Source organism: Carassius gibelio, chromosome B23 (genome assembly GCF_023724105.1).
Source record: "Carassius gibelio isolate Cgi1373 ecotype wild population from Czech Republic chromosome B23, carGib1.2-hapl.c, whole genome shotgun sequence".
In the NCBI taxonomy this organism is placed as follows: domain Eukaryota; kingdom Metazoa; phylum Chordata; class Actinopteri; order Cypriniformes; family Cyprinidae; genus Carassius; species Carassius gibelio.
The window spans coordinates 24,181,377-24,209,258 of NC_068418.1; the positions used below are offsets into that span (position 1 = coordinate 24,181,377).

The window sequence follows — 27,882 nt, forward strand, 5'->3', positions numbered from 1 at the left end:
ACAAGTTGTGCAAGTTTAATAAATAACTAACAAGCTCAAAGCTCCCGACTACAATGTTCATTTTTGACACTAAATCTCAGCACAGCCGATGGATATTCTACACCCTAATCTTGTCTATATTAATGAAACTATGAAAGAGGTCTGGAAATGTATGTAAAAGTGACATGTAAAAGGCATTGAAAATGCTTTCAGCTCAGATTGTTGCACACTCATGCGATACCTGGCATTTGAAGCAATTAAAAAAAATATAAAACGGTATTTAAAAAGATATATAAAAGGCAACACATAAGCATGTTGGTTTGCTTTTTCTTTATTTTTTTGGTCTTTTCTTAATTTTTTTCTGCTCTTTTTTTTGTCTGTTTTCTTGGTTTGCTATAGTTTTTGGCACTACATAATTGTCTTATTGGGTTGTTATGTTTGATTTTACTATCTAAAGCCTTTGTCCTTATGCAAGCAAAATAGGAATACAGCCAATAAAAATAAAGTGAATACATTTTAAATCCTTATTTTACACATAAAATAAAAACACTTTTTTCGGACCCCTCCAAAAATAGGGGTATTAAAATATTTGACATTTTGTATCACAAATCAATGTGATGATGCACACAGAAATAAAAGGAAAATAAAACATATAAACTGTACAAAAATGATAAAATTCATTTAAAAAATTTCCAAATGATGCAAAGTTAGTCTCTTTTTTTTCTATAAGGACCTTGGGCATTGGTTTACAAAGTGAAGTGTCTTTCTTCATTTCTTCTGTTGAATGTAGTTGAGATTGCCGTGCCGATTGTGTTGAATCAGCGGGTAATGTTGATTTGCCACCACAGACCCTGCAAGAGAGGCAAACAAGTGAGTGGAAATGCTTCCTGATTTATTAGTGTGTGCATTTGTGTCCTGTAAAAACCAGAGATGAATATGTCAATGGAAAACATGTTGCATGCATCAAATAGTTATTTTAATAGTTCAAATTATTTTGCATTCTGACATTAAGACAATTAAGCATGGGGGGGGGGGGGTCATGTTTAGCATGTTTTTTTTGTGTGTTTTCTTAATTTTTTTTTTTTTGTACTCTTTTGTTTTTGGTCTGATGTCTTGGTTTGCTCAAGGAAATGTTTTTGGCACCACATAACTGACTTGCTGGTTTTGATTATGCTATTCTAAATAAATAAATTCTGGGTTCCTTTTACTTTTTTTTTTGGGGGGGGGGGGGGTATTTGGGTATATATATATATATATATATATATATATATATATATATATATATATATATATATATATATATATATATATATATATTTTTTTTTTTTTTTGTTCTTTTGGGTATGATTTTCCTATCTAAAGCCTTTCTCCTTAAGAAAGCAAAATAGCATGTATGAATAAATACATAGAATTAAATAAATCACGTAGGTTTGAATTTTTTTTTGGTCTTTTCTTGATTTTTACTGCTATAAGAAATGTTTTTGCCACTACATAATTGACTTCTTGGGTCTAAAATGACTTAAAAGCCATTGTCCTTAAAGTAAAAATAGCAAAAAATAAAAATACAATAAAATGAAAAAATTAAAAATGTGTTTTATTGTTGAAATTTAATGAAAATTCCACGGTTACTTTCCACGTCTAATACAGATTCACAAGGTTTGAATGTTTTAGTGTCAACATGTCAGAGAGACACAAAGCAGCACTGGTACCTTGTGAGATGAAGGGCTTGTTGGGCTGCTGGAGGTAGGGTGGCAGACGGTAGGGCATGAAGGATGGAGACAGCGAATACGGAGCAGCACTGCTGTGATCCCAGGACCGAGAGCCCTGACTCACACCGCCAAACTGAGACGGGAAATTAGGATCTGAGATATAGAGAGAGAACAGTGAACAAACAACTCTGAACCAACAGACAGCAAAATAATGTCACACAAACATTATGAAACCACAAGCTTTCGGGTCACCTGAAACAAACTAGTTTCAAAAACCAAGGTTTTGTTAGACTGTGATTTCAAAGGGTTACAGGTAAAACAGCTCCAATCAAGGACAAGCCAAGTCTAGTAAAACCAGTTCCCAGTGTTTAGTCTAAAAGCTGTGGAGTCACCCGGTGAACCCAAAACACCTGTGACACTTACCTGAGCTCTCAAACACTCTGCACTGACTTCACTCATCTCTGAACACAACCATATATTTAGCAGCAAATAATGTTGAGCTGGATCTTATTCATCAGGATTTGATTGGCTAGAAATACTTAAGACTACTTCACTACTGATTAATACCATTTTCCATAACCAAACAACCCTTGTTACATGAGCGTGCAAAAAAAAAACCCAAAAAAAAAACAAACAGTATTTTTCTTAATGCAAAAACAATTGCAATGTAACAGTTGCAATTTTATTTATTTATTGCATTTTCTTAATGCAAAATAAAACTTCTTGTTTGTTGTCCTTTTGATTTTGAGGATAACATATGAAAATATCTTGACAAAAACAAAAAATTAAGAATAATTTATGCCGACTGTGCAAAATAAGACATTTGCTAATATTATCAGTTTTCATGTAATTTATGTTCATTTATAAAAATTAACTACTAAAATAACTACTAGATTACAACTTCATTACTTAATTAGATTTAATAATAATAATAATTAGTGCTGTCAAATGATTAATCACATCCAAAATAAAAGTTTGTTTACATAATATTTGCATGTGTATTGTGTATATTTATTATGTTTATATAAATACAAACAAATGCATGTATTTCGAAAATATTTACATGTATATACTAGGGCTGTCAACGAATATTCAAAATTCGAATATGTATTTGAAGAGTTTAAAATAAATGAATTTCGAAGGTGAAAATTAATATTCGAATAAAAAAAAAAGGTGGAAAAAAAGGCCTGCAGTAGTAAAGGGGTGGTTGTCTGCTTTGCGAGTGGGCGTGCTAGCGTGCCTGAGGGTTCAGGGACAGGTCACCGCCTCACAGGTGTCGCACTGTCTGGCACAGCATCACGCGTCTTCATGGAAGATGGCAGCAAGTGCAGAGCCCAACTCGACCGCAGCAGAGAAAATGAGGTAAAATTGTTGACCCGCAAGATGAAGTTGTATGCAAGCTATTTAAGATACAGTTAGCATACCATTCGACCACTAGCAACATGAGGTCACATCTCAAAAATGTGCACCCAAAGGAGCATGGCATAATGGGTGGAACTCCAGCTAAACAGTCACGTCTTGACACTTAACGTTAAATTTCAAAATCGTTAAATCGCCCGCCGCAAGCTCTTTGTCTGCAACACAACAAGAGGCCATAACGGATAAATTAATTTTGTTTTGTTCACAGGTTCTCTGCGCATAACGGTTTAAATGAACAAAAATTTTTTGATTTTTTTCACAAAATTTTGTGAGGGTGAGAGAGCGTGAAGTCTGCAGTCTTGGCCATTAGTTGATTTCCTTGTTTTTGTGTAGGTAATACGTTGTCATATATGTTTAAACTTAAATATACTATCTATACAAGTAGTTATGTCTCTTTGTATTATTTTGGCCTGTTATTGACGTAATGCGCGTCTTTGACAACATGTGCAACCAGATATTCGAATAGTTCGAATATTCGTGTATTTTTTAGAGGGAATATTCGAACGTCATTTTTGAGCAATTTTGACAGCCCTAGTATATACATTTATATGCTAAAACTTTATATTAAATATAAGTATATTTAATATATAAACATACAATTTTTCTTAAATGTACACATGCATGTGTTTGTATTTATATATTATGATTAATGACAATGAATCGGTTGATAGCACTAATAATAAAACATTTTTCCAAAACAGCATTAAATGATAAACACTAACGTGGCATTTACTTTTTTACTGTGACAAGCTTAGCAACATGCCAATGTCAAAATTAATTGAAATCAGAGTGCTATTTGCATAAAGCCTAGATCTCCATAAGGAAAATCTGCATAAGAAGCATTTCACTAGGTTTCTAAACTGAGTGACAGACACAGTAACCAGTGAGTGTGAGCACCGTGTGTGTGCACCTGTCTTGTTTACTGTGCCGTTCCCCACCAGTGGCCCCGGATTGAGATGTTGATTGTGCCAGGGGTGCCCCCTTTCTCTAGCGGGTCCACCGCCCACTCCACCAGTCACCCGTCCCGTCGACGGCTGAGCAAAGATGATGCTGGGGTCGTTCAGGTTCATGTGGGCAGGGCTCACTGCTGGCCCGCCTCCATTCCCGCCTCCACCGCCTCGGACTGCGAACCTCAGGCACGGAGTGGACGGGTGGCCAGAGGCGGTGGAGACCCCGGAGCCCTGGATGAGAGGGCCGTGGATGGGCCAGGAGGCCGAGGTGATGGGTGGCTGCTGGGGGTGGGCAGGCAGGAGACCCAGTGCAGAGAGCCCGGTGTGATACTGGCCCGGGTGGGAATGAGGGAAGTTGAAGATGGGGAGCTGAACCTGGGGAAGCTGCGGCTGCGGATGGGAAGGATTGGAGGTAGAGGATGCTGAGGAAGGCTTGCTGTTCTGTGGAGAGACGGATGCCTGGCTGTAGGGAGACTGCTGAGGTGAGTACGGAGGAGTCTGACGCGTATCAGACTTAAATGAGAACAGACAGAAAAACCGTCAGTTCAACTAAACACCATAATGAAAATTTATGTTCTGTGGCTGGGTGATACTGAAATGTAAACCAAAAAATTATTAGGTAGTAATTATTATTATTATTATTATTTAAAAGTATATATATATATATATATATATATATATATATATATATATATATATATTTTTTTTTTTTTTTATTATTAAACCAGATATTCAGAATCAGAAAGAGCTTTATTTTGCAAAGTGTGTTCACAGAAACACAAGGAATTTGTCTTTGTGTTAGGAGCTTCCTGGACACAAAATACAAAAATAAATGTACACAATTGTATAATTTTTACTGTGCTTTTGTGACCAGTATTGTTTGGTTCCAAACTATTTGGTTGAGATTTCATTTGACTGGCAAAATAAATTAAATTCAAAACATACAATAATAGGGGTGCACGATAAATACTGGCCGATAATTAATGCGCATCTCGTCAGTAAAGCCGGTTCTCTAATTAGCGGTAAATTCCTTCAGGTGCTACATTTCAAAAAGAGCAGCTGTTAATACACAGAGCAGTTGTTAACTGACAAGCTGCGCAAATCCACATTCATTATCAGTGTGTATATATCAGTAAAATACTAAAGAAACATCAACTACTTCTCAAAGACAGTGGACGTCTATCACCCAGCCACAGCTGACAGTAGAGGCTTCTGGTCCTTACACATTCAGAGGGCTGCCTGGTCCGTGCGACCCGATCCTGGACTGAAGCACCTTGAGGGATGGGGATGGACTGAGAGCTCGCCATGGCCCGGACCATGTGAGGCACTGGAAAAAATACAGTGCAATCATAGTCAAATGCTTTATATGCTGCCCCCTACTGGACACAGACGAGTCAAGACAATTGTCCTTAAAGGCAAAAATACATATTACAGTGCATTATAAAATCAGCAATGACAAAACAATACAAAACTACTGACTATAAAAGTATTTTGCAATAACTATCCACTTTATGTGAATGTGTGAGATTCCGATTCATTAACCACTATAGTTAATTATCTAGAATAACATTAAACAGTTAAGTGCAGTAAACAGTAACACTATTTGCACTACAAACCATCCTTTTTATGATTATAATACACAGTATCAAGCAACATAAACATAAACAACAGCAACATATTTTGTTCGGCTAAAAAAGCTGCAAGCAGATGAAACCAGAAGCCAAGCACACTGAAGTTGAAAATAGTCCATTGCTTATGTTAGAAATAATGTGGATTAATTCAGATTTTTTCCATCTGTCTATTTTTGCAAATTTTTATTTATGCATTATTCATAGTTATTATATTTATTTTTGCTTTTATATATGAAATATTCATGAACTCTCTTAAAAGTTGCAGTGAAAATTAACTAATACTGAAAATTACCTACTTAATTACAAAAATAATTATATCCTATAAAATACAGGAACTGTATTTTTATTGATTTATAATGCATTATACATGCAAAATCTACTTCGAAACAACAGATGGAAAAATTATTTAAAAACGTATAAAACAATTTATTATAAATATTATTTGTAACTATTGAGTTTTATCTGTATGTACATATTGTGTGTGTGTGCATACACACATATATATATTATATTCTTTAACGTATTTAATGCATAACACATATTAAACCTACTTGGAAACAACAGATGAAATAATTATTATATAAATTATATATCTATACTCACACACAGATTTAAAGATTTAAGATAATGAGATTGAAATATGTTAATAAAACTGTACGGTCTGGGAAGTTCAGCTTTTAGAGAGGCTGCATTAATGAACAAATCAGCAGACAGAAGAAAAGACTGAATGAAGTTTTGAGCTGTACCTGGTCCTGGCACTGCTCTCTGACGGAGGGGTTTGTAATCGGGACAGTCTCTCCTCACATGACCCATATCACCACATTGAAAGCATCGTCTCTCTCTGGGCTCCCTGTCCTCCTCCCTGACATCCTCCTCACGCTCGTTCTCCTTTTTCTTCATTCTGAAAACAGAATATGAACAGAAAAGCAGCTAAGCACTTCGCTGTAAAAGGTAATCGTTTCTGCGTGTGTGAGCAGCACACCTGCGCCTCTTTGGGCAGTCCTTCATATAGTGGCCGATCTTCCCGCAGATCCGACAGCAGCGGTCATTAGGAGCCAGTTCTCCATCCGTCAGCACCTTGGAGTCAAAGAAGTAATCCTGACAGAGAGACAGAGACACAAAGATGAAACTAGGTATGAAATGAAGGATGATGGCACTCAGGAACAGTTTTAATGTGACTCACGGCCTCGGTTCCTGGATGAGGGTAAAACGGGGTGCCAAACAGCTTCCTGCCGTTGATGAAGGCCTTCATGATGAAGTTAGTCACTGTGTAAAAAATGCAGCAAGAATGAGTGAGACATAACCCACCATACATTTACTAGAACTGCTGTATAGAGTGGAAAACCACGAAGATATGCGGAATGGGATAGTGTTGCTTACTTTTGCGAGAAACACCAGCCCCAAGATTGTGATTCAAGTCAAAGGGATCTGTTAAAAAAGAATGTTGTCATGTAAAAATACAGCATATGACATTTAACCTCGCTAAGGGTCATGCAACACAATGCATATTAAAATATTAGAAGTCAAACTGTAACTTTCACATTCAGTGAAGTAACTTCAACATTGGCTAAATATACAACACAAAAAACAACACTTTTTTAAATAATAATAATAATTATTTATATTAAATATGTACCATTTGACTGTGGGTTTAGTGGAACAATTATTACAAATAATTAGATTACTTTGTAATATAATAATAAATATACAACAATTGATATTTGTTTAATAAAATAAAATCTAATAATTACAATATAAACAAAAACAAATATTTAAAGTTTTAGTGAATTAAACATTTTAAAATTAACAATGGAATATCTAAAATTGTCATATATTTAAATTATAAGTATAAAATTCATAAAATATAATAAATAAATGAAAACAATATAAACCATAAATTAATACTTTGTGTATTTAGTGAATTACTTAAATAGATTTCTGATTAATAAAATAAATAAATAATATTAAAAAAAGAGTGTGTATATATTAATTAATATAATTAATTTGTTACAAATTAATGAATGAATAATATAATAAAATATATAAATTAAAAACTGAAATGTTACTGTATTTTAGTGCATTAAATATGGTAAATCTACTTGGAGAAAAAAGGATGGGATAACTATAAAATAACATTTTATAAAAAAAAATAAAAAATTAATTCAAAATGTACAAAATGAATAAAATATATTTAAAATATGATTTTAAAATCTATGTTTTTTACGATTTTAGAATAAATTATGTACCCATTTTTGACTTATGAAATGGTGTTCAATTAAAAAAAAAAAAAAAGGAGAAAGGCAGAATTAAATGAACACGTTAATAAACAGAATAAAATTAATAATTCTTATGTTGTGTATTTCAGAACAGATCGACAGCAAAGTTGCTGTATGCTGATGATGAGTGTTTCAAACCTTCGATTGCGATGCATTTGGACGTCCACTGTTTCTCAAAGGTGGTGAGGCGTTTGCGCTGGCGGATGGAGATGACGTGTTCTTTAAAATCAAACTCCTCTGTGTAGAAACGCAGCAGGCCGAGCCACAGCTCACCGACCGTCTCCTTATTCTGATGGAGCTCTGGCAGACGCCGCCGCTGGACACAAAGACACACACATCAAATAATGCATGCTCAGTGAAAATTCATCGGAATGCATCATTTGTTAACAGTGTCCAAGTGAATAAACTGGAATGGTATGGGATTAGGGGGTTAGTATTGCACTGGGTGAGAAGTTATTTAAGCAACAGAAAACAATTTGTGAAGTTGGGTAAATATTCATCATCATGCTTGGACATTGTTTGTGGCGTCCCCCAGGGGTCAGTATTAGGTCCAAAACTGTTTTTACTTTATATCAATGATATATGCAACATTTCAAAAACATTAAAAATAGTATTATTTGCAGATGACACTAGTATTTTCTGTTCTGGGGGAGATTTGCATGAACTACTGGGGAGGATTACTTCTGAAATGTGCAAAATGAAAATGTAGTTTGATAGAAACAAATTATCATTAAACTTAAGTAAAACCAAATTCATATTATTCAGTAATTGCAATAAGAATACAAAGGTACAGATACAAATAGATGGGGTGGGCATTGAAAGAGTAAATGAAAATAAGTTTCTTGGGGTAATAATTGATGATAAAATAAACTGGAAGTCACATATAAAATATGTTCACAGCAAATTGTCAAGGAGTATTTCTGTTCTTAGTAAAGCAAGACACATTCTGGACCATAAATCACTCCACATTCTCTATTGTTCATTGATTTTACCATATTTACATTATTGTGCAGAGGTTTGGGCCAATACTTATAAATGTTCAATACAATCACTATTCATATTGCACAAAAGAGCCATAAGAATTATACATAATACTGGTTACAGAGAGCACACAAATTTACTTTTCTTAAAATCAAAAAAATTAAAATTCATTGACCTGGTTCATTTTCAAACAGCACAAATCATAACTAAAAGTACATCACATTCAGTGCATTGACTAAATAAAATCTCAAAATACATACTAGTCATTTATTATTACTATTATAAATAAATAAAAATAAAACAGTTACTGTTTTTCTTTGTGTATTAAGTGACAATTATAACAAATTAGATGATCAATATTAAAATGATAAATAATATAAAACAAATATATACTATCACTGATTTTTCCTTGCATATTTAGTGAAAAATAATTACAAAGATATTTTTTCTATGCATTTAGTGACAATTACTACATCCTACTATCAGTTATGGATTTTCTTTTTTTTTTTTTAGTAATTACTTGTCTCTAAATAACATTTTCTTGTTATAATAAAAACAAAATTGTATATATAATTTATTTTTATATGTGCATTGTGACAATTACTTTTAGAATTAGTCATAATCCCAAATATATACCATCAATTGTTATTTTTGTGGACTTTCTAATGAAAAGTAAATATGAAATCTAATAAACCATTAAATGAATGAAAATGGTACAATGTAAGTAGAATGAAACCTCTTCAACGAACAGTGACAAATCACTGCCTGCTTACCAGCTCATTAAGATCATTGAAGAAGAAAGCATTCCAGCCATCCACCATCCTCTGAGGAGCAGTGTTCCCATCGAATATCTGCAGAAGAACACAATCATTCAGTACCGTGGTCCTGATATTATCACTGAGCCATGGTACTACCTCAGTACGTCTGTGTAAGGGCGCTGTACCTCTTGTAACACAGGGATGACTGGTGGTTGTCTCTGTTGTAGGAAATACAGCACCATGAGGATGTAAGCATAGGAGGAGAGACTTCCTCTGGAGGCGTCGCCAATGTCACAGCGCTGCAAAACACACATTTAGATTTCACATCCTTTTTTTGTCTCCTTGTGCGCATGCAATCAATACTGTAGCACACAGCAATTTCCAATTTCGCACAGAATATTTTACGCAGCTTAAAATCACATTTGTGATGGTCTTACCTTGGCAAATACTTTCATAGTGTAGCCCAGATACTGCACACGAGGGTCTATAGCAGCATATGTGGCCAGCATCCGGGTGTTGTGTTGGGCCTGACACACAGAAACATCATTCAAATAAAATACATACATAAATAATTAAAATAAAGTAGGCAAGTTTTAATATAATATCTCACCAGTGTGTTGTAGAGGCTGATGTCTCCCTCCAGTCCGCTCTGCCTGTGTTCAAACTTCACTATAGGCACTTTAGCAGTTGTGATAGGCAAAATATTCCTTAAACCTGAAGCACACAAACGAATGAATCTGTCAGCGCTGTCGAATCAACTCACACTGACTTCAGTTTCACAAAATAAAGCACTCCACACCTGTGTGTTTCTTCAGCACCTTGGCTAAACCCTCGATGATCTCCTTACAGTTCAGCTTCTGCAAAGAAAAAAAAAAAAAAGGCGAAACAAGTTCAGGAGATTCGATAACTGGCAAAAAAAAAAAAATAAATAAATAAAAATTCAAGTAAGGGAAAACAGTCATAATCATATTATAATGCACATTGTTAGTAACTTAGAATTTTTGCATGACATAAAAATTTAAATGAAAGGAAAGTTAGGTATGTTTCTAATATTGGCCTAATCATACATATGTTTACAAAAAAAAAAAAAAAAAAAAAAAATGGTTTTCCAATTTTACATAAAACATGGCATGCCCCTCTTTGGAAGAGGCAAGAGTATTCGTACCTCAGCAGTGTCGTGGCCCTCCAGTGTCATACAGATGTCCAGGTCACTGTCACGAAAGCCAAAGCCGTTCTTAGAAGAGCCAAACAGACAGAGCTGGGCCTTATCTGAACGAAAACACACAGATCACAGATTCATTTGTAGTTAACCGATCGGTTTACAACCATACAAACTGTGAAACAGAGATTTTTCCATGGATTGCATCCAGCGAGTGATTTATAACAGATGTGTCTGTGCACACATGGCCATCAGATGCAACACTGACACTATTGCATGTTCTGACAGAGGAGCGTATTCACTGCTGACGTCGAGGCCAGCTGCCTTCAGATCGCCCAGTTTCCACACATTCAGAATGGCTTCATTTTTCATTTGCATTTTGGTGTGTTTAGTGATTATGAATGGATCCATAATAGATCATATGCAGTCCTTTGGCGTATCCCTGTTTGGTACTGCAGGTTGACTTAGTGCTTATTTGTTAAAATTATTGCATAATTCAGCTTTAAATACTTTTAAGTTGTATAGAACAACTGCAGGGAAATTTTTGCAAACTATGTTTGATAGTTGCGATTAAAAAGCATAAGGAGCTGTTTGCTCTCTACAGCTCTCGCGGTACTTTGATGTCACACACCGATCGGTCTGATGGTGAGGATCTGTTTTAAGATCACCGAGTCTAATGATTCAATGAACCATTCATAAAGAACCATTTACACTTCTGAACGAATCAACCATTTGAACGAATCAAATGAATCGATGACTTAACCATTAAGACATTTACCACCACCTATGGGCAGTTTTAGTTATTTAGAGTATCATTTCATTAAATTAATGATTTCATATTTCCATAGTAATACAATTAATAAAATAAATTATTAAAGGTATAGTTCACCCACCCCAAAATAACAACTGTGTCATCATTTGCTCACCCTCATGGTCTAAAAGAGTATATGTAATAAATTTGATCAAACAAAACATTTCTTGTTGAAGCTACTTTTTGTAATGTCTGTTTAACGACTTTAAATCATCGTTTGGGAGTAATTTCTCAGCTAAAATCTCACTCGTTGCATGATGGCGATGATGATTTTTGGAAATGAAACTAGTTTTTTGTAATTACGTGACTAGTTAACACTACTCTGATTGTTTCTAATACAACGTCTGAAGAAGTGATGGTAAATTTAACATTTTGTTCTTCTTTTGGAAAGTAGAGGAAATTTCGGTTTCCACACCGTTGTACTCTTTTCTGATGAAGCGCTCCAGACTGCCCAGAATCTGCTCCCTCTTCTGCTGCTCGATAAGAGACGGCGCCAGCTCACCTAGAGTAAATGAAGTAAATGTAAGGGTAAATGCAAATATAAATGCACTCAAGCTGACTGATAGAAATGCACTGGAGTATTAAAACGGATAATGGTGAAGTATGGGATGGCGCTCACGGTAGCACAGCAGGCAGAGTCCGTCCAGGATTTCTCTGAAGTGCTCGCTCATGGGCGGCAGGGGTTTCAGCTCGACCTTCTTGAAGTCTTCAGGACAATCGTCTTTAAGGTGGCCGTCTCTCTTGCAGATGCTGCACACGACTGTTGGCGGCTGTGAAGAGAAACGACCAGCAGACGCTTAACTTCAAGTTCATAGCACCAGATTATTTAGGCTACCATAATACATGTGATGCACGTGTGTGTCATAGTATAATCTTTATAAAAAAAATGACTCCAACCGACTGAATTATTGGACTGCATGCCAATTCCACCCTCTTTTAGAGAGTCTATTTTTTTCACTGCTGTGTGTTAAAAAAACTTTTATATACAACATTTTGTTGTAAGTAAATAGTTTTTCCTGAAAAAAGAAAAAAAAATATATATTATATATATATAAAAAAAAATTATATATATATATATATATATATATATATATATATATATATTTTTTTTTTTTTTTTTTTTTTTTTTGCAAGGGTTTATTAAATAGATCAAAAGTGACTGTAAAGACATTTACAGATTTCTATTTCAAATAAATGCTGATCTATTTAGCTTTCTATTCATCAAGGAACCCAAAAAACTAAATGTATCACTTTTTCCACAAAAATATGAACTGTTTTTAACACTGATATTTATAATGTTTCTTGAGCAGAAATTCACTATATTAGATTGACTTCTGAAGATCATGTGAAACTGAAGACTCGAGTATTGAAGCTGAAAAATAATAAAAAATGTAATAAATTACATTTTACGATATATTCACACAGAAGAGAGTTATTTTAAATTGTAACAATATTTCCCAATATGACTGCTTTTTCATTACTATTTTTTTATTCTGATTTTTTTTTTCTCTTGGTGAGCATAAAACAAATACATAAAAAAAAAAAAGAAAACCTAGTGACCCCAAATTTTAAAACTTTTCCCGTCGCATGTGAAATAATCAGACCAAGTCAGACCAATCCACTACTGAATTATTCTAACCATTTTGGTTAGTTTTTTTTTTTTCTTTTCAGTTTTGGTTGATAAAAAAAAAAAAAAAAAAACTATTCATTTAAACAATTCACTCAACAACAACAACAACAAGATCAATGGCCATTTAGTTCACATAAACTACACAAGATAAATGTCTTCCTGATTTTTGAGCAAAAAATAAGTAGAATAGAAAATGAACACCACAAATATTTAGACAGTATCCTGTGCAATCACCTTTCCTCCGGTGAAGATCATCCTGTCAAAGATGTAGTGCATGTCTTCTGGAGCAACACTGTCCTGTTTCTCCATCTCTTGATCTTTCTCCTCCTCGCTGTCCATCAGCAGGCCGTTCAGGGCAGAAGGAGACTCCGCTGCGGACGGTTCCTGGGAAACAGACTCAGATCTGGTGTCCGTCCCAGCGTCACTCGCTAGGAGCTCATTGAACTTTGCTCTGAGGCTCTCCTCTTCCTCCATATCCCTCTCGTCCTCATCTTCACTGCTGTCTGTGTCCTCCTCGCCGCTCTTCTTTCGGTCCAGGCTGCTGGATTGGGCCGTGTGAGAGCGTCTGGGTTTCTTCCTCAGTAAGCTGTGCCTGGTGTTCGCTCCGTTCCTGCTCTGAGGACAGGCGAAATACTTGTAGGCCGTGCGGAAACGCTCCTGGATGTACTCGAACACCATCTGACTGTTCAGACTGCGAGCCACGTTCCTCTTCAACGCAAACGGATCTGAAACACACCATTAAATAAGTTGCAAATGTGTTCAAACTGCAGTTGTTGCTCCATTTCCAGTGGATCTCAAACTAAGAAAAACGAAATTCACTTAAAACTGATTCAATTGTAAAATACTGTGGGTTTTTGATATTGTTTGTCAGTATTGGTTTATAATGGAAACTGAATTCCAGTGCAATCATCTCACGCTCATCTAAAGTTAATCAGTAACACTTTACAATAAAACTTCATTTGTTTACATTACATTCCTGACCTAACAATGAACAATTCATCTTCAAAATTTATTAATAAATGTTAATGTCACTTACAAAATTTACTAATGCATCTTGGAAATCAAGTCACGTTATATAGCTAACAAATGAACATATTTTCTATTAAACAATTATAATAATAATAAAAAATATAGAACATTTATACTGTAATAAGTATTATTCTGTACAAAACTAATAAAAAATATATATAATTTCTAATAAAAAATGTTGAATAGTTTGAGCATCTCAAAAATGTACAAAGGTTTGAGCAACTGATTTAAAAATGTACTAAATTATTTTCTATTAACCATTATATAAACTTAATTACAGACTTACTACATATTCTGAATTTAACAATATTGTTAGAATATTTGATTTTTGTAAAAAAACAAAATTGTTACATGTAAAAGAAATAAATGTTGTTTTGACATTATTGAAAATGACAAAGCACAAAATGATTAAAAATTAAAATATTAACTGCCAGTATAAAAATGAAAGCTATTTTAAACTATTAAAAACACTGTAATAGTAAACTAAAGTAATACTGAAATTTTACAATTTTTTTATTTTTTTTATTTCAATTAATAAATATGATTTAAATCAAATTTTATTATGGTGTCGTGAACACATGATAGGTTAAAATTGATAACCTGAATGCACTAAGTCGCTTTGGATAAAAGCGTCTGGTAAATTTAATTTAATTAATAAATTAACTTGCTGCATTAAAAAAAGATTGCTTTTAGAGTTATTAAAGACTACAGAATTTTTATATTGGCTGTTTTTAATACCATAACATTAAAATAACTAAAAGGTGATCAGCCAAAATATTATACCGTTTCGGCATTTATTAACAGTCGGAAAACTGATAGGTTGAACAACTCTATAAATCTTATTTAAGACTCATATTTCGCTGAACCTTTTGCTGAATGCTAAACACTTGTATGGAAACCAAGAGCTTCCAGTCTTCAGGAAATGAAGCATCTAATGAAGTGCTGACAGACAGCATCAGTATTAAGCACACTGTGGTCTCACCCTCGATGGCGAGTCTGCGGCGAGGCCAGTTCTTCAGCTCCCGCGGCAGCAGCTCTTTCAGACGGATGCTGATGATGTGCTCCTCTAGAGCAAACTCCAGCGTGTAGAAGCGCAGGAGCTCCAGCCACAGCTGACCCAGAGACACGCTCACCGGCTGCTTCAGCGTCAGACGAGCCTACACACACACACACACACACACACACACATTACTGATAATACTCACCCTGGGGCAGGGGTTTCAAACTTTTTTTGTCAGCCGAACCCCTTTGACCTAAATTACGTACTTGAACTACCCCCTGAGATTTTAAGTAAATATTTCAAATATTTAAAGCCACATTTGCCTGTTTAACTTTAAAAGACATTTATTTTTCATCAGTTTTAGTAGTATTTACATAGCTACTGTTATATTTATTTTACTATACAGCACTTTGGCCAACCAAGGTTGATTTTAAATGTGCTTTATAAATAAAACTTCATTGATTGATTGATAATACACTCAACAAATTATAAAAATTCATAATGTAATTTAAAAAAAAAATATATATATATATATATATATATATATATATATATATATATATATATATATATATATATATATATATATATATATACATATACACACACACACACACACACACACACACACACACACACAGGGTTTCCCCAAAAGGTAATTATTTGTATACATTTAAGATTTTACATTTACATCACATTTGCATAAACCTGTAACATTTCTTTGCAAAAAGCTTTTAATTATTCTTATGTTTTATTTATTTTTTCATACCTTAATGGTTTTATGGTTGCACTTTATTTTACAGTATATGTTCTTACATGTATTTGTAGTGTACTATAAGGGTTAGGTTTAGGGGCAGGTGCAGGGTTACTACTTAGTTATTACATAGTAATTGCGATTACTATAATAAGTGCATAGTATGTACATGAGGAACAGGACTGTAAAATAAAATGCTACCAGTTTAATGGTAATTAACTCTCAGACATAGCATGTGTTCCAACTCAAGAACCTCCTGCAATTCACTCACGGACCACCAGGGGTTTGCGAACCCCACTTTGGGAAACCCTGTCCAAGGGAATGAGTAGCGGCTCACCTTGCCCTTCACATATTCACCCTTCTTCTCTTTCTTCTCAGTCTGGGTTTTGGGTTCAGGTCTGGCTCTGCCGTCCCCGCGGCCCTCGCCTGCAGGAGCGGGTCTGTGCTCCCATCCCACGAATGAGTCCGACTCCATCCCCGTCAGGTGAAACTCATCCACACGCTTCACATCGAAGCCCTTGATCTGAGCAGACATCAAACAAAAATACAGTTATTTCAATCTAATATAGATGTAACAAACCTCCAAACATGATCTCATTCTAAAATTAAAACCACTATGTGTATATTTGAATAGAAAAATTCGGCATAAATTAATGTATAAAAACCAAATCATAAACATACAGAAATAATTATTGGAAAACACTACGTTTCATTATTTCTTTGCTTTTAGATGTTTGACTTGTTTAAAGAACTTTTTTGAGATCAATTTGTGCCTTGAAAAATAAATATTATAATAAATATGCCAAACGATTATTTTGAAAATATTTATTTTACATACATTTTAACACTCACTACAGCACTGTGCTACTAGATGTGCATGTTTATTTAAATTAAATGTACTGAAAACATTTTATCACTTAAGTACTGTGCTGTTAGATGCATTTGTAGATGTAAACCAATTTTTGCTGTGAATAATGAACATCATAAAAATGTCCAAAATATTACTAGGAAAATATTTAGTTTCGATTATGTTTTTCTCTCAGCCACTGCTAGATGCATTATTTGTTATATCAATTTATACTGTGAGAATGATAAATTATTATAAATGTGTAAAAAATTATTTAAATATTACTTGGAAAATATTTAGTTTCGATTATGTTTTTCTCTCAGCCACTGTTAGATGCATTATTTGTTATATCAATTTATACTGTGAGAATGATAAATTATTATAAATGTGTAAAAAATTATTTAGTTTATTATCTAGCAATTATTGTTTTCCCCACTCACTGTAGTAATGTGCGAGTAGCTGTATTATCTGTTCATTTTAATTAAATAACACTGTGAAAAATTATTATAAACATGCATATATTTGCAGTAGTTTTTTTTTATTATCTCTAAAGCACTGTATTGTTATATGCATTATTACAATCAGTTTCTTGAATCAATTTATCCTGCAGGTAATTGTGATTACAAATGTTTTATTTGACTCCACTTCTCTAAGCTTTTCCACTGATCTCTTGCAAGCCCCAGTTTAAAAATTAACTCAGACTACCGATCCATTTGAGGTTCATACCCAGTGTCCTAGATAAACAGGCAGGATTGGCTTGGCTCTCTGCTGCAGGAAGAATATGACCATCAGAGACAGCGAGTAGGACGGGATTCCTCCTTCCGCCTGACAGTCGATGTGGCACAGCTACAGATAAGCGCACACAATCTCGTTAGACTTCGCTGACACACAGTTCATGTAATGTTTGGAGAACATGATGGAAACAAGTCATACGTACGTTGGCCCAATGACGGAAGGCCAGAACCAGAGGAACGAGCCTCGGCTCCAGTCTGGCCAGAGCTGCAAGGTGATTGGTGGTGAGGCACGCGACATCATTTCCTGCGCTCACTTTGCACATCAACCCACTGCAGAGACAACAAACCACACCTATCCGTCATGACAGGCTATTATTGATGTCTTCAAATGCTTTTTCTTTGTGCGCTGTGACTATTTATAGAAACGTTTTATGGCTGACATTAAACCGACCTGGCCACATCTCTGCAGAAAACAACAGGGACTTTGGCGTGAAAATCTGACTCCACCTCAGCAAACTCCACTGGAAACAGAAGCGAAACTCGAGTTAATCTGAGCTCTCGAAACTCAAGTCTGGTGCATTATCAACTTTCAGTTGTTAGAGCGGTAAACAGTCAAGTAAAAGCACATTTATACTTCAAACCCTCTTAACTTAAGTCTTAAATCACTGAAATGAGTTTTGTAGACTCCTATAAGCAAATTAAACATTCAACTACTGGTTTTCTATATTTATATACTGTAGAGTAATACCCCGAATTTCAGTTATTTCTCCAATTATTGTTTGTGTTTTAAAGTTTATATTAACATTTTATATACAAAATATTAAAATGTACACCATTTTTTAATAATATAAATACTGTTTTATATATTCAGTAATTGTACACTTAATTTTCCCCTTTAGTATTTTTTATAATTAAATATTATACTTACAAATATTATTTACATTATTCCATAAAATAAATAAATACACACACACACACACACACACATGTACATTTACATATACATATATATAAATATACACACATTTGCATCTCATTGTATTAGAATGTCGTGGAAAAAAAGTTCATTTATTTCAGTAATTCAACTTATATTGTGAAACTTTTGTATTAAATAAATTCAGTGCACACAGACTGAAGTAGTTAAATGTGAGCTAAAATCATCACAATTAAAAGAACCGAAGATTAAAACTACTTCATTTGCTCTTTTAATTTGCGAAACCTTACTATGTTTATAGAATCAATTTTGCTTGACAATCGTCGTTAGTCTGCGGTTCTCTCGGTTGGTTGTGCATCTTTTTCTTCTACACTTTTTCCTTCCACTCAACTTTCTGTTACCATGCTTGGATACAGCACTCTGTGAACAGCCAGCTTCCTTGGCAATGAATGTTTGTGGCTTACCCTCCTTGTGAAGTGATTGTCTACTGGACAACTGTCAGATCAGCAGTCTTCCCCATGATTGTGTAGCCTGGTGAACCAAACTGAGAGACCATTTTGAAGGCTCAGGAAACCTTTGCAGGTGTTTTGAGTTGATTAGCTGATAGGCATGTCACCATATTCTAATTTGTTGAGATAGTGAATTGGTGGGTTTCTGTTAAGTGTGAGCCAAAATCACCACAATTAAAAGAACCAAAGACTTAAACTTCTTCAGTCTGTGTGCACAGAATTCATTTAATACACAAGTTTCACAATTTGAGTTGAATTACTGAAATAAATAAACTTTTCCACAACATTCTAATTTATTGAGATGCATCTGTACTGACTGAACAGTCCATTCAAACAGTGTAGGATTATAATGGTTAGTATCTTACCGCTGTTCTTGAGGATCTCCAGCACCTTGATCAGCACATCAGGCTGAGTCATCTGCACAACAGAGATGTGCAAAACTTTAACAAACACAAGAAAACACAGAAACACACAGATCCAAGCAGCTCATGCACGTTCGTTCAGACTCACAGTGGAGGGATAAGAGACGTCGATGTTGACGTCACTCGTTTTGAAGGCGAAGCGGGTGAGACATGAGCCGTACAGATGGAGAGAACACGCTAAGATAAAACAAGCATTTAGATATTCAGCAGACTGTAAGAAACACTTCCTTTACTTAAGTTTAGTATACTTAAGTATAGCGCAAGCGATTACACAAGCACTATACCTGTGAGTTGTTTATGAATATTCCCCTCCATCCGGAGCACCACGGCTTGCCTCAACGCGAAGTCTTCCTCCGAGATGCCGTGCGTCTCTGCCACCTCCAGCACGACCGAGTCTAGCGCCCTCAACTGGGCCGGAGAGGGAGCCGGCAGCGATCGCAGCTCATTCTCCTCCTGCTTCTCCTGCAAAGACCCCCATAAACAAGAGGATAAACAATCAAACAAATTATACAAATGAGTCAAATCCAATACAAAATACCCAATATTTAACTATAATATAGCTATAATATTATATAACATAACGCTTCTTTCTTAAGAGGGTTCTTTAGCATGCCTGATACAATATTTCTTATAATTTATATAAATTTTAGAACAGAGCATTTCATCAACATTCTTCCAAAATAATATCTTAAGGATTTTTTAAGTTTATAAGTGAAGAATAAGGTATAAACATTAATATTGTTTGTTTATTTTTTTTTAATGCCATGTTAGCATCTGGGCTATTAACATGGCAAACACAAAGTCAGCATCATAAACTATAAAATGTTTAATTATTAAAAAATTTTAGCTTCATATTAATATTTTACATTTGCAGTGTAAAATATATATTTATCAAATATATATATGTATTTTTTTTTTGCAGTTTCTTTTTTTTTTTTTTACAATTTATTTAAGAGCAAATTATTATTATTAGTGTTATTCAATTTGGTTGGCTTCAGGATTATTATAGTTAACTAAACTATACCATTTAAAAAAAACAAACATTTTAATTACTTGCAATTAAATAAAATCTAAAAAGAAAAAACATTTTGCCAAAGCAATATTTCTAATTTTCATTTCATTTGTCTAAATAAACAAGACCAAACTGAAATAAAACAAAAACCATATTGAAAACTTATATAAAAACCTAAACCAAAATGGCAAAAGGCAAAAACATTACATTTCTAAAACTTTTACAAAATTTAAAATGAAAAAATAAAATACCAAAATAAAAACTAATTGAAAATATTAATAAATGATAAAACCTCAATAGCATCTCAATAAAATACTCAAAATACTTAAATAACACTGGCTGGATTCCTTAAATGCCAGTGTGAAAAATTTGGAGACCCTATCACAAAAAAGAAAAAGGTTTAAATCTATAAAATCAAACACTTATTTAAAGGGATTACATATTTTATCTGTTTAAATGCATGTCATGTATCCATTAAACAACATCAGAGAACATGTGAATGTTTCAATAAATAACTGAAACATTAACTTAAAATATCAGTGGACACCTTATGCAGATATCGGCTGAGAAAACTTTATCAACAGAAACTAGCACAGAAAAACCTATTTTAAAAGAGCACAGGAATAAGTGTTGGGAAAAAACAGCCTGCTTCCTCACCATGATGTTCTTCTTGTGACGTTTCTCTTTAATGTGCTTGTGAGCACCCTGGATGTTCTCCACGTGGACTGAACACAGTTTGCATAGATACTGGAAATTGGGGTACTCGGGCGACGGCTGTGGAAATACACAACGGCTGAGAAAGCAATCACAAAACACCACATCTCTTCACACATCCACACGCTCCACAGACGTGCTAATGAGAGAAATCTAGATCCGCTCAACGACTCGGATTCGCTTTTCACCAGCATTTAAAAGCTAAATCAGCTAGTGTGCGTGAAAACGTGCGGTCACATTTACATGATACTCAGAACAGAGTTACAGCTAAAGTCAAATGAAACTAGTCTGTGAAAACTATAGGGTGAGACTCATATAAATTTGGCACAAAATGACTCCTAAACAGCGGTAAAAGAGTAAAAAAAAAAAAAACTTGAACAATTAAATTGTTTTTTAAAACAAATAGATACATACAAAAGTAGATAAACCCATTAAAAAATAAATAAAACAATAAATAAATCTACAAAATAAAGATGAATCCTACACAGCAGTAAAATATAAAAACAACCCTTTAAAATAAAAATAAAACAAATGTAATCAAACAGAGAAATAAATAAACCCATAATTTAATTAAAACAAATAAACAAATAATTTTAATTACAGCAGTACAACATAAAAGGTACTTTGAATATAAACAAAATATTCCTTTAAAATAACAATTAAATAAACCCAGAAAGAAAAAAAATAAAACAAAATTCTAAATATAGCAGTAAAAAGGGGATAGAACTAAAAAGTGAATAGAATTATAATATTCCTTTAAAAAATAAAACCATACATAAATCTTTAAATAAACAAACAAATAAAAACACAAATTGGAAAATAGTTAAATAAATCAAAATAAATAAATAAATACACATTTAACTTTTTTTTTATGTGAAAGTTACCCGCTCTTTGTGTTCATGACAGGAGTTAACTGTACACTGAGAGGGAAAGTAAGTTATTCTGTCAAACTAGTCTCACGGTAGCACATATAACTTAAAAAAAAAAAAAAAAAGTAGTGCTACACTTTTAAAACATTTCAGTAACAATGACCTTTAAATGACAAACGCTGATAAGCAAGGCTGAATAATTCAAAATAATCTACATTATCACAAACACTGTCAGATAGAGCTTATCATGTACAGAGGCCACGTTCATTTCAAATGAATGCGTGTTGAATCCGTGGACTTTAACAAGCAAATACAACAGAATACAATGTCAAGCTTTTCCATGTATGTGTCTTACCTTGAGCAGCCGGTGGATGTAGTCCCTCTGCAGTCTCTCCTCCGCCTGTTTGAGTCCCAGCTGCTGGTCAGAGGTCAGGTTTCCAGCCTCCACAATCTCGGCTGTGACCTCGCCTCTCTGTCTGCCCGCCTCCACACCTGAGATTTAAAGAAACAGACACAGATAAAACAACCAACAATTACTCTATACTAGGGATGCACCGATACCACTTTTTCAGTACTCGACCGATACCGATATTTTTATTTTTGCAACTTGCCGATACAGAGTACCAATACTAATAATTTTATTGCATTTGTAAAAAATAAAAAATAAAATATTGGGTACAGAAACCAAAAGAGTATGTATAATGTTAGCTGGTTAACCTAACTTAATAAACGGATACAGTCAAACCAAAATTTATTCAGACACCTTCAACATTTCACATAATAACAGTTTATTCTCTATAGATTATAAAATGGTAATAAAATAAGATTTTACTCAGAGTTAAACTGTGTCAGAACAAATTCATCTTGAATTAATTCAATCCACTCAGTGTGCTTTATCAGCTCGCCAACTATACAGGCTTTAATACTGAATGTTTAACATTATATTCATTGCATAGATATCCTACGTAGACAACCTTAATCTCTAATAACTCCATTATGCTGTTCCGCTGTAGGTGTTTCTTTGTCTGAATATGGCACATATCACATGCTGTGTGGTATCAGCCTTTGATATCGGTTCATTTTAACGAATACTAGTACAGGAGCTCAGTATCGGGCCCGATACCGATACCAGTATCAGTACAGCAGTATCGGTATCAGTACATCACTACTCTTTACAAAAAAAAAAAAAAAACAATCCCCTAAAATACACAAACATGGAAACACATATGTATATATGTATAAACATAAAATAATACACACACACACACTCACACTCTCATATAAGTATCATAAATACATAATATAACCATAATTATATAGACAGTAGATACTAAATTAATAAATTACACAACTGCAGAAATTAAATTATTTTACAAAATATTAACTTAATACACTTACAAATTTTTTTAGGCACAAAAAGCATACAATTATGCTATAATTGCTATAAAACAATGCATATTATAATTATACATTGATAAACCTGCCAGAGAACGGCGGAACACAGTAAATACACCAATACTACTGCAGAGAAAATGCAATCAACTTACTAAAAGATGATCAACATTTACTCTTTTCAAACACCTTTAGCAAATTTTAAATATATATTTTGTTAAAGGATTGTTCATTAAAGCTCTAAAATACTATTAAAATATACAGCAGCTTTTAAGTTTTTATTTTTTTCTTAAGAAATTGCTAGTTTTATTCAGCAAGGACACATCATATTGATCAAAAGTGACAGCAAAGACATTGATAATGGTACAAACTGGTAAAATTTCGATTCATAAAAGGATCATGGTTTCCACAAAAACATTCAGCAGCACAACTGTTTTCAAAAATGATCATCATATCAGAATGATTTCTGAAGATCATGAGACTGGAGACTGGAGTAATGGTGCTGAAAATTCAGCTGCGCATCACAGCAATAAATTACATATTATAATATGTTCTCATAGGAAACATTTATTTTCAATTGTAAGAATATTTCACAATATTACTGTTTTTACTGGTTTAAATAAATACAGCCTTGGCGAGCATAAGAGATTTTTTTCAAAAATATTACCGACCCCAAACATCGATCTATCTCAAATTGTCCAGATCTGATCAGATTATCGGTGTGTATTTCCTCACCTGTTATGCTGTCTTTAGCGGTGGTGATGGTGTTGTCATGTGTTGAGATCTCCAGCGGTGCTGCTCCTCCATCCTTGACAGGTCCACTGTTTCGGACAGGAGTTTTGTTCTCCTGGCTTTGCTGACGGCCCTCACTGGGCTGGGGCTTCCCTTTCCCCCTCTCGCCAGAGTTAGTTCTGCCCGTCAGCCGGCGGGGTTTGCCCTTGCCCAGCTCCTGGGGGCTGCTGCCCTGGATCTCCTCTTTCACCCTTGGGACTGCATCCTTGCTTCGGCTTGGGACTTTGGCGCTCTCCCGCTGGGGTTTGGAGGATGACGCCTTGCCCCCGCTCGAGCGGGAAGGTTTGACCACCTTCACGGGGCTTTTGGGGTCCTCCATGCCACTCCACTTCTCTCCGGACGAGACTAAAGAAAAGCCCAAAGGGCTCTTGGTTGAAGGTTTCTGGAGCAGAAATATGACAGAATCAGACTGTGGGTATTCAGAAATGTTTGTGCATTGAAGGTTTGATAAATCAGGAGGAATCTGGCAATACTGGGAAGTACAGCTGCATGATTACGTCAAAAATCATAATTGTGGATTATTCCCTTGAAATTGTAATTGCGATTATTGATTACAATTATCACAATTTACACTGAATGATGTTTATACCATTGTTTGTTGCAACTGCATGCTGTGTTTTTATATGAAAATAAACAATCTGAAAACACTAACTGAAAAACCTTTAGAAATTTAGAAATGATATTAATTGTGCACCCCTATTTGGAAGTGAATACAAGTTTAGTACTTCAGTGAGTGGCAACTAGCCATGAAATATTATATTTTAAAATTAAATATATTAATTTAAGTCTAAATAAATAATATGGGAATACAAAATTTAAACTTTCATGTTACTTTTTAAATATGAGCAGGGCTTGATTGTTTTTAATATAAGAAGTTCTATTTATAGCAAAAATAAAAAGCCCTTTCACACCAAAAAGTGTAATGAATAAACCTCAGGCTAAAGTAAAAGTAAATTCAAGTCTGTACAGCAGAACGCAAGAGAAAACACTCTTCAGCAATAATAATAATAATAAAAAAAGGACAATTGTTAGTTTATCTAATGTCATTTTTGCTTATAAGTACGGTTGCATTGGAATCATCAAAGGTCTGCAGCAAAGACATTAGTTAATAAAATATGATTGGAAACATTTGTGTTGTTTAACATTAAAATATTGCAGGTTTGTGTCATATTCTGAGTTTGCATTTCACTGTTTTAAATCATTTTGATGAATCCTAAACGTGTTTTTTTTTGTTGTTGTTTTTTGCAAGTGGGATAATTAATTCACATTTAGCGTGCAACGACATCATGTTCATACATTGCACATTATGACTCTGTACTTCTGATTTCTCCAATATCGGGACAGGAGACTTCAAGAAATGGGAAAACAAAGTAACTGGCATCACTTTTTTGAAAAAGTAACTGCGATATTTTCTTGTAATTTAAAAATAATGTGTTTCTTAAAAAAAGTAATCTGATTATGTAACTCGCGTTAATTGTTATTATATATTAATCACAATAATATGTTTTTGTTTATAAAATGTATGTAGGTGTACTGTGTTCATTTTCTATGTACATAATATACATACATGCAGGTATACATTTAAGAAAACCATGTTATGTTTATATATTAAATATACTTATACATTCTATGAATATAAATATATACTGCATGCATGTTTTTATATATACCTAATAAACATACACAATACAAACATGTAAACAAAAAAAACGTTTATTTTGGTTGCCATTAATTGCAATCAATCATTTTATCACTAATCTAAACATAGCTACAAATAGCTAAATGTTATTTTTATTGCAATTAGTGCATATTCAGTAATAATATGCACATTTAAACCCATATTTATAAAATAAGTTTTAGAATGTTATTATTAGTAGTAATATACAGAAATATTAAATAGCTAAATGTTATTATTGCATTCAATTTATGTACATTTTTAAATTGCAACATTATATATATACAGTAGTATTTGTATATAAATTAAAACATTACACAGAACATACATGCATATAAAATCTCATAATTCTGAGTTTTTCTTGCAATTTCTATTTTATATCCTGCAATTCTGACTTATTTTTTACATAATTGCTAGAAACAAAGTCAAACAAATGATGAGACATGAACTCTGAATTGCAAGCAAAAAAAAAGAGAAATGTGAGACATAATGTTGCAATTATCATTTTTATTATTATTATTATTAATGACTTATTATTCTATGTCAGAAACATGCTTCCATTCAAGTTCGAAAAAAAAAACAAAAAAAAAAAAAAAACAGATCCTATATATTTTGGCCAATGTAGTGGGTCAGATCACATTCTGCATACGATATTAAGATTATTACAGAATAAGTGCCAGGAAGGCATGATACCACCATTATAATTACTTACTTTAATGACTTATAGGCCTGAACAAACTAGAGGCATACAGGATCTACAGTCTAAACATGAATAAAGACACTGTTTGCATGTACCAGAAATGACACCATATCCTAAAAGTTATTGCCTAGTTCTGATTTCCTATAACCACTGTAAGAGCATTGCATGTAACCTTGCAATGATCAAACACTAGCAAATCACCAGTGTCTGCATATTTGCATGCAGAAAGCATTTACATTTAAATATTAAACGGTTAAAATTGTGTATTATTCACAAAAAGTCTAATTTTGCAGCAATTCCCCCAAACTTTTGTTAATGTATATAGCCTTAGCTCGTCTGCGCTAATAAAGCGTCGCGGAGCTTATCCTCGCTTGCGTGTCTTTAGTTTTCTGTCTTACCTGGATTCACTAACGTGTGGAAGATCAGAACGATCATACGGAGCAGTGACGGATCGGCGTCGCGCTAAACGCCATGGATCCCGACGCTGATCTTGTTGTTGTTGTTTTCTTCGGCCCTGCTCAAAACGCCGAGCGCACGCGCCATGTTAACTCAGCTCGCGCACTGGATTGTGGGCCGCGGCAGGCGGAGAAAACGAAACTGGAGTCCGACGGTGGACGGTGACGCCTACAGGCTCTAAAATAGAGCTCTCGTCACATAAAGTCTATCAACATTCTTTTTCTTAAAAATAATGAATCAGTTAAATTATTCCAAAACGACACAGCCCTTTTTAAGATATGAAATAATGAAATTGTTTTTGTTTTTAACATAAAAACAATAGTTAAAAATATTACAAATAATAATAATGGTAAAAAAAAAAAAAACTCAGAAAATAAATACAATACATTATAGACTTTTATCTATGTTTTCTTATTTATTTATTGTTAAGTAAGCTATAATAGTTCAAACAACATAAACTCAGCACACCTGAAACGATGATAGGTGCATGGGAACAAAATCAAACAAACAGTTGAATCAAAAACAAGTAATGAACCTGCACACTATCAATACTTGCTCATTCTTAAAAAACTTTATTAAACGCAACGTTTCATTCCTCTGGACTTCATCAGGCAAATGCTTATAAAAGTAGACTATGAGCTATAATTAACATTCACCAGGCTTTTTTTTTTTTTTTGCCAAAGATCTTATTAAAAATAGCAGGTCTGTATTTGCTTATTTTTTATCCGTGTTTGTATTCA

General features: G+C 33.9%; 1 protein-coding gene across 2 annotated transcripts; it reads right to left on the bottom strand.

The window, feature by feature from the left end:
* Positions 1 to 27,276, bottom strand: tut4 (terminal uridylyl transferase 4). 2 transcript variants are annotated; one of them, XR_008182684.1, is made up of 30 exons: positions 27,085 to 27,276; positions 24,255 to 24,693; positions 22,483 to 22,619; positions 21,202 to 21,318; positions 19,817 to 19,994; positions 19,621 to 19,709; positions 19,476 to 19,527; positions 18,119 to 18,188; positions 17,871 to 17,997; positions 17,660 to 17,779; positions 16,424 to 16,609; positions 15,315 to 15,489; positions 13,538 to 14,028; positions 12,293 to 12,443; positions 12,089 to 12,175; positions 10,869 to 10,972; positions 10,503 to 10,560; positions 10,314 to 10,417; positions 10,141 to 10,230; positions 9,889 to 10,002; positions 9,719 to 9,796; positions 8,103 to 8,280; positions 7,069 to 7,116; positions 6,872 to 6,954; positions 6,671 to 6,786; positions 6,435 to 6,589; positions 5,281 to 5,384; positions 4,433 to 4,570; positions 1,689 to 1,841; positions 1 to 830 (listed from the first exon to the last, which is right to left on the bottom strand). XR_008182684.1 is itself a non-coding variant. In XM_052594830.1 (30 exons), the coding sequence occupies exons 2-30, from the start codon at positions 24,628 to 24,630 to the stop codon at positions 748 to 750; spliced, it is 4,377 nt and encodes a 1,458-aa protein (XP_052450790.1). In that variant the 5' UTR covers positions 24,631 to 24,693; positions 27,085 to 27,276; the 3' UTR covers positions 1 to 747. The 2 variants fall into 2 exon arrangements, 1 of the variants encoding a protein (XP_052450790.1); XM_052594830.1 differs by having other exon boundaries at positions 4,018 to 4,570.
* Between the last annotated feature and the right edge of the window lie 606 nt (positions 27,277 to 27,882).

What these genes read in the sequence shown, in the direction of transcription:
- tut4 (XM_052594830.1), bottom strand. Translation starts at nt 24,630, where the DNA reads ATGGAGGACCCCAAAAGCCCCGTGAAGGTGGTCAAACCTTCCCGCTCG. An exon ending in ACATCCACCGGCTGCTCAAG is followed by an intron (nt 21,319 to 22,482) that starts GTAAGACACATA and finishes GTATTTCCACAG; the next exon opens with CCGTCGCCCGAGTACCCCAA. An exon ending in ACGTCTCTTATCCCTCCACT is followed by an intron (nt 19,528 to 19,620) that starts GTGAGTCTGAAC and finishes TCTGTTGTGCAG; the next exon opens with ATGACTCAGCCTGATGTGCT.